The sequence below is a fragment of the Oncorhynchus tshawytscha genome, linkage group LG15, assembly GCF_018296145.1.
Source record: "Oncorhynchus tshawytscha isolate Ot180627B linkage group LG15, Otsh_v2.0, whole genome shotgun sequence".
NCBI classification, from domain to species: Eukaryota; Metazoa; Chordata; class Actinopteri; order Salmoniformes; family Salmonidae; genus Oncorhynchus; species Oncorhynchus tshawytscha.
Genome location: NC_056443.1, coordinates 18,308,072 through 18,315,127, shown reverse-complemented (window position 1 = coordinate 18,315,127; position 7,056 = coordinate 18,308,072). Strand labels below are relative to the sequence as shown.

The 7,056-nt window shown below is 40.6% G+C and overlaps 1 protein-coding gene across 3 annotated transcripts; it reads left to right on the top strand.

Annotated features, from left to right (window-relative positions):
• Positions 1–492: 492 nt before the first annotated feature.
• On the top strand, positions 493–6,376 carry sox19b (SRY-box transcription factor 19b). 3 transcript variants are annotated; one of them, XM_024373357.2, is made up of 3 exons: positions 493–859; positions 956–1,584; positions 3,635–6,376. In XM_024373357.2, the coding sequence occupies exons 2-3, from the start codon at positions 962–964 to the stop codon at positions 3,879–3,881; spliced, it is 870 nt and encodes a 289-aa protein (XP_024229125.1). In that variant the 5' UTR covers positions 493–859; positions 956–961; the 3' UTR covers positions 3,882–6,376. The 3 variants fall into 3 exon arrangements, with proteins under 3 accessions (XP_024229125.1, XP_024229124.1, XP_042154155.1); XM_024373356.2 differs by having other exon boundaries at positions 495–859; positions 950–1,584; XM_042298221.1 differs by having other exon boundaries at positions 495–1,584.
• Positions 6,377–7,056: the final 680 nt, after the last annotated feature.

Below are 7,056 nucleotides of genomic sequence, written 5' to 3'. Positions count from 1 at the left end.
TTTTGTTCCAAGCGCAATAAAAGTATCCTTGTAATAAAATAGCCTTTAAATGATTGTCTTAAAAATGATGATGAAAACAAAAGTAGATTAAATATGTTAAAATGTATTCATGTTTGATCATTTGTTTACATTTGGTCCGTTTTGCTCGTAATCGTGGAAGCACAAAAAGTAAAACGATTTTATGAACATCCATTTATGCGCATGCTGGCTGTGTGCCAAACTGCAAAGGCCATGATTTTAAAATCTTTATTCCAAATAATTACAGCAGAAGTCACACTTTTAAATGAGTGTGTGCGGGATTATTACTTTTTCTCATTGAAAAGCACCCCGTCCCTCACACACTTTCTATCGCTCATCAACAAGTGCTCCACTCCTCAGTGCCTCCAGCGCATGCAGCTCGCGCCCCTTCCTATAGTTAAGCAAATGAGCGCGCGCACGGGGAAGCCTATCGCGCTCGAGGATTGGTCCGGACCCTTCGAATACAATTATCTCCTGAAAAACCGTACGATTGAAATGGAATCACTTTTTTTGTCATCACGCAGGACTCTTCAGTTTACAGAATTGAGTCTCTACAGGTGGTTGTCTGCAACCCTGTGCAGAAAGAAATAGGCTTACAGACTGAAGGGGTTTTAAATTATATTTTTTATTTTAAATGCGCAAACAATCCCTCAGGTTATATCGTTGAGTTTTCTCTCGCTTGATTTATGTAGCCTAATGACCGCTTCACACACCGACTCGTAATTTATTCCCCGTTGTTTGAATCGGGTGTGTCTTCTAATTAGTTGATTTGGAACACTTTGTGCATTCGGTTTCCACTTGTCATTCTAGTACGGAAAACCACCCGGCCAAAAGCCGACAGGTAAGGTGACAACGGCTGTGACTGTTTACTTCGTTTTAATTTTTTTTAATTTTAACTTGATTTATTTTGAACTGAGACACTTTTTACAAGTTCCAGACAACTATGTATAACATGATGGAACACGAGTTGAAGACCTCTGGGCAACAGCAGTCGCACCAAACCTCCATGTCTCCGGTCACCGGCAACTCTCACCCGGGGTCCAAATCCCTGTGTCCTCCGGGCGGGGACCCCATGGACAAGGTCAAAAGACCCATGAACGCATTCATGGTCTGGTCTAGGGGCCAGCGCCGCAAGATGGCCCAGGAGAACCCCAAGATGCACAACTCTGAGATCAGCAAGCGGCTGGGCGCGGAGTGGAAGCTACTGACTGATGCTGAGAAGCGGCCATTCATTGACGAAGCAAAGCGCCTCAGGGCGGTGCACATGAAGGATTACCCCGATTACAAGTACAAACCACGCCGTAAATCCAAGCCCCTGCTCAAGAAGGACAACCAGATGGGGAAGTACCCTCTCTCTGCCGGGAACCTGCTGGCCGCCGCGCAGGGCCAAGGTGGGAGCCCCAGGATGGAGAGTTACGGGTGGGGCCCGGCGGGAGGTTACGCCGGGATGCAGAGCGAGGCCCTGGGCTACACTCAGCAGCTGCACCGCTACGACCTGTCCGCGCTCCAGTACCCCCAGGCCATGACCGCAGCACAGACGTATATGAACGGCGCCAACACTTACAGGTAGGATATGCTATAGTTCTAAATTCCATTCCGCATGTTCTGATTCTAATGCCTAATTGAGAAGGACAATGTTTTATAGCTTTCATGTAAATCCAGTTTTGATAATGAGAGTTTAATGACTGCTCGCTCGCCAGTTGCCACCTTTGTAATCTGACACCTGCATTTGCTGAGTTTATTGCGTATTGTATTAAAAGGTCACCCTCAATATTTAATTTACCTCAACATTTGAAAGCATGTACCCTTTTATATAGCCTAGACAACGTTTCTTATCTGATTTGGAACCAATTATAAACTTGTCAGGCTCGGCAGCCTGAAGTTTGCCAATTTCCATCTTCTCGTTATTGTGATCAGATTTGAGCTATTCTGAAGACACCCACTTTCTCTGCTTTCAACCAGTGGTTGCTGCAGAATCAATGTTGCACTAAATCAAGACTTATTGTTAAATCACATTACTTTAGGCCCAATTACTGCAAGAGCAGTTTATCACATAAAAAAAGGATATAGCCTGCTGTTTTTAATGGACCATAAATTATTAATCGCCCAACATGGAATAAATTAACATTACTTCTGCATTTTATTAGTTAATGCAGTATACAATCAGTACAGGTCCAGCCAGCTTTATGCCTTGTCAGTGTATTTCAAAATGTGTCAGATAATGAGCATGATGGGTTTTGAATTACCTGAGTTGCTCAAATTTAGTTAAACACTTGTTTGTTAAAACACTTCCAACATTCTGACTCACACACATTTGATGAATTTCTGTGAACATTTATAATCTGATTGGAAACAAACACATGGGACCTAACTGGATTTGCCTGTTTAAAACTAAGATGAATTAGAACCCATGCCATGACTCATAACCCTCACCCATCCAGCACAGAGCTATAACGTTTGTTTTGTCTTTCTCCCAATTGTTGTTTTCCAGAAGATTACTTTGTATTTTTGTTTTTCAGAAATGGTAAATATACTACACATTTTTAAGGATAAAATATATATTTAAAAAAAAGTTTGACCTGTCATTTAACCTATAATTTATTAAAACATTCTACCTTATGTCTTTAGAACTTGGGTTAATATTTTTAACTTTTTTTTTTTAACCTTATTTTACCAGGCTAGTCTCATCGAGATTGAAAATCTCTAACAAGAAACCGGGCCAAAATTACAGTGCACAGTTTCACACTTGGAACATAACACAAAGCACTGCATTTTTAAAAACACAATTGGTTAAGTGTAGGTTGTTTACTTGTTTTCAGGCCTGTGGATGGATTGTAGAGCATGTGTAGAGGCCCACTCTATGGGAAAGCTTTGTGTGTGGTCCTTTACCCACAATCCTCTAGTCTGCATCAGTGCCTTCTCCCAGGCCTCTTGCAAGGCCTCTTGCAGAGACACCAGTGATTGATTTAGTTTCATTTTATTTTATGCATAATTAACATTCACACTGCTTTTTCATGCTTCCAATGTAAAATAATTCCTCACCCTGATATCTTTAAGTACCTTTAGTTGGTTTATGATTTCTTTAACTGAGAATATCTACTGTTTGCTTCATGGTGCTGTAGTTGGTGGCCTAACTAGTTTGGACCTGTCCTGTCCCCAATCCATGCTGTTTGTAAACAGACAGGGTGGATTCCATGGGCTCTCCCTCACATCAGATCTATGCATGTCTGTCTGCACCCAGTATAATCTATTGCATGCTCCTCTTCTGACTGTCATGCAGGAGTAATTATTTAGTTCAGATGGGTCTGTCTTGGAATCAATATGAATCGGTGCTCTTTATTTGACAAATCCACTCTAATATCCCAAAGAAAATATTGAACTTGTTGCAAATTTTAAGATAACTGAAAAATTGGATACTTCATAATCAGTCTGTTCTTTACAACATGTTTCGGATTATAAATGATTTGATTGTCTGTCATGTAGAATAGTCTAATCGGGTCTGCGCTATGTGTTTCGTGTGTACCTGAAATTTAGTGGCAAGGCCCGACATGGCATACTGTAGCATAACATTCATATAATTTAGTCAATAACAGCATCTCCCCCCTCTCCTCCTCAGCCCCATGTCTTACAGCAGCAGCCACCAGCAGCCCAACCCAGTCATGTCCATGGTGAAGCCAGAGCCAGTGTCGCACTCCCCGACGGGTGGACCTAACCACCACCGCGGGCCTCTCCAGGGGGACCTGCGGGATATGATCAGTATGTATATCCCCGGAGGGGACACCACTGACCCGGTCTCCCAGAGAGGCGGCTACAGCGTCCAGCAACACTATCTCAGTGGGACTGTGCCTCTCACTCATATCTAGGGATTGGTGGGGATAGTGACTGGGACTCAATGTGAGTGTGCTGGCTTCGAGAGGCTCAAGGACACCAGTTATGTCACACACGCTGGGCACAACATTGTCAGACCCACTCATTATGGTCCCGTGTTGCATTATAAAAAAAAAGTGACTTTATATAAAAAGGTTATTTTTCTACCTCTGCATTTTGCCTACAATAACGACCCCCCTCGTCCATCCCGCCCTCTGTCCCAAGACTAGGTTGTTTCATTCAGTTGCCAATCCACTTCTTGGACGGAGACCCTTCTCAATTAACTTCTCATTATGATGGACTGCTGTACTGTACATAGACATTATGATGATTAAATGTTTGTTTGTGTACATATTTTTTCCCCTCTGACAAAAACTGAGCTTGACATCAAAAGCTTCCATTCAAAAACACCCAGGCCCCTATGTATTTCACACAGCACGTGACTGTAGTATGTTCACAATTGTTCCATTGTGTTCGGTCTCCTGTATTGTCCTACTGGCACAGTAGTGTCCGCCCCTCGAGTTGATCGGTAATCATCATGAACTAAACCAACCGGGAGGGAGCCATGGGCGGTGTCCCAAATGGCACCCTATTCCCAAATAGTGGTCTACTTTTGACCTGGGCCCTGCATGGTCAAAAGTAGTGCACTATAAAGGGAATAGGGTGCCATTTGGGATGCAGAAACAGGGGGGGCCCCACAACGGGAACGCAACACACTGGGAACCGGGTCAGTCAATCACTATTCTCCTAAGGCCAGTGACATACAAATCACATGACCCACCACAAGGATTCTGAGGATTGTGATTCCTTAACTGGTTTTGTTTGTGTGGCCCAATGGGGCCTCTCGGAACATCTCAAATCAACTAACTGCTTGCTAGTGCAGTGAAATGGGGAGACCAAGGGAGAAATGCACAGAGTATAACTTGAATGAAGTGACTTATTTTTTTAAATATACAAGTATGGCCACTTGGTGCCTTCTACTGTTTTGTGAGTAAATGCGCTTGTTTTTAAAGCCAATCCAATTTCCTAGGATGACATGGTATAGTCTGGACAATCTTATGCGTTCATTGGATCCAATGGAAACAAGTATGTGAGATGAACTGGTGTGTTTAGTAGTACTGTATGTCCAAACCCCATGCCAATACATTTTGGTTTGTCTTCAACTTTTATTTTTTAAGTTGAAGGAAAAATCCACTCATTCTTTTGCTATTTTCTATCTTTTCATTAGTCCAATGTTGATACAGTCCCTAAATGTTTTGCATGTCAGCAGTCAAGTTTTCAAAAAGAAAAGTGTCACTTGCCACATGATGTTTTGTATCATGTGGCAAGTGACACTTTGCCTCTAGAAAATCATATCTTGACAACTTGACATGCAAAACATTTGGGGACTGTATCAACATTGGACTAATAAACACAACTCCAATAGTTTGCGCTGTCCTTTAACATAACCCCCTGCTGCTGCAATGAGTTTTACATTTGACAATGTAATTGTTTGCATTAGTCATCCATTTAAAAAAAAAAAAAAAACTTGTTTTGTAAATGCTATTAGGAGTTGTCCCAAGTTCATAATGTTTATTGTTCAGATACCCCTATTGTATTCTGCAGGTTTTAACTGTGTTCATAGAATACAATTAACTGAATGACATTTTATACAAATGCTGCATTCTATTGAATTTTATTTTTACAAAATACATTTGAATGATTTCTCTAGCTCGGCAACTGTTTGTATGGATTTCTACTTATCCAACCACAGTTACTACATTCTGCCCGGGCAACTAATGGTAGAGAATAAAATCTATTAATTTTACAATAAGTGTCTCCATGTTCACCAGCTTCTCAGTTTCATATTTCAGTTGCCTGCTGCTTAAGGTCTTCAGATAACCCATTCCACTTTCCTTTTTATAGTTCTACAAAATGACTGACAAAAAGGAGTTGGCATAAAGTTTTGTCTCAAGTTTCCTGTTGTAACAAGACTTGAGGGTTAAATGTAATTTGTCTTTGTTTCATCTGACAACACCCTCTTAACTAATTTATGAATAGTAAACCAGTGCTGCTAAAAGTTAGAATCGATTTTAGAATTATTTGCAGTCTTAAACTGCAAGTGGGTACATTTTTAGGCTGTGGAAGTGGTAGAACCACATCAAATTACAACCATTCTGGAACTGTCATGTTCCAACAGTCCCTTTTTAGTATTGTAAAGTCCACTAAAGAACTTGCATTAAAAAAAGGGAATAAATCAAATTATTTTTGGTTGTTTTAAATACTATAATTTATATGAAAGGAATAATGAATGTTTTATTGCAATCCAAGTGTGTAAAACGTAACTTTTTTTTGGAATTTATTTAGTTGTCTAATCCTTGTTTGAGAGTCTTGCAACATTTGATGTGCATTGTGTATAAATAAACAATTTAAGGCCCCTATACTAAGGGTATTTTTTTAACTCATTTTCATATGTGGCATGGATGACAAGTATTAAAACGTTTTTAAATCCTCTGGTCTCCATATATTTTCCTTGCATCTTTTCAGCAGTGTTTTTTACATCAAGCAATTTTATTTTGTTCTCTAAACGTTTACATTTTAGAAGTGCACACCATTGTAAAAAAAAAAAAAATGTAAATCAGTATAGCATTTTCAGAATGATGACGCACCATTTACAGGCTATTCTTTGGAAATTCCTGGCACAGGCAACAATTGTTCCAGTATGCATAATGCATAGATTACACGTCAGATTGGTAGGTCGATTCATCCATTGGTGAAGGTTTTTGATATGGGGCTCATTTGGAGCATGTTTTGTCAGGCAAAGTTGAGAAATAAGAACATAATACAGGCTCTAAAAAATGCAATTACTTAATCCAATATTTTAAAACCAGCAAAAGTGACTGCTAATGTTTTACAACGCGTTATTAATGGTTCCTATTCAGTTTTGGCCACTCAGCTGTTTGAGTGACCTCATCTGTCCTCGATCATTACAGAAAATAACCATAGGCCTGACATCAGGCGCTCAATCAAAACGAGCCGGGTTTTACTTTAAACAGTGGCACCACAGGTGGACACCATTATGCTTGGGGATGCTTAAAATAAAACTTCGGAAGGAGGCGGACAAAAAAACGTTTGGGGAGATGGGACAGGGGCGTCCGGGGTGTAGGAGAGGCGCGGGGGGAGTTAGAATGA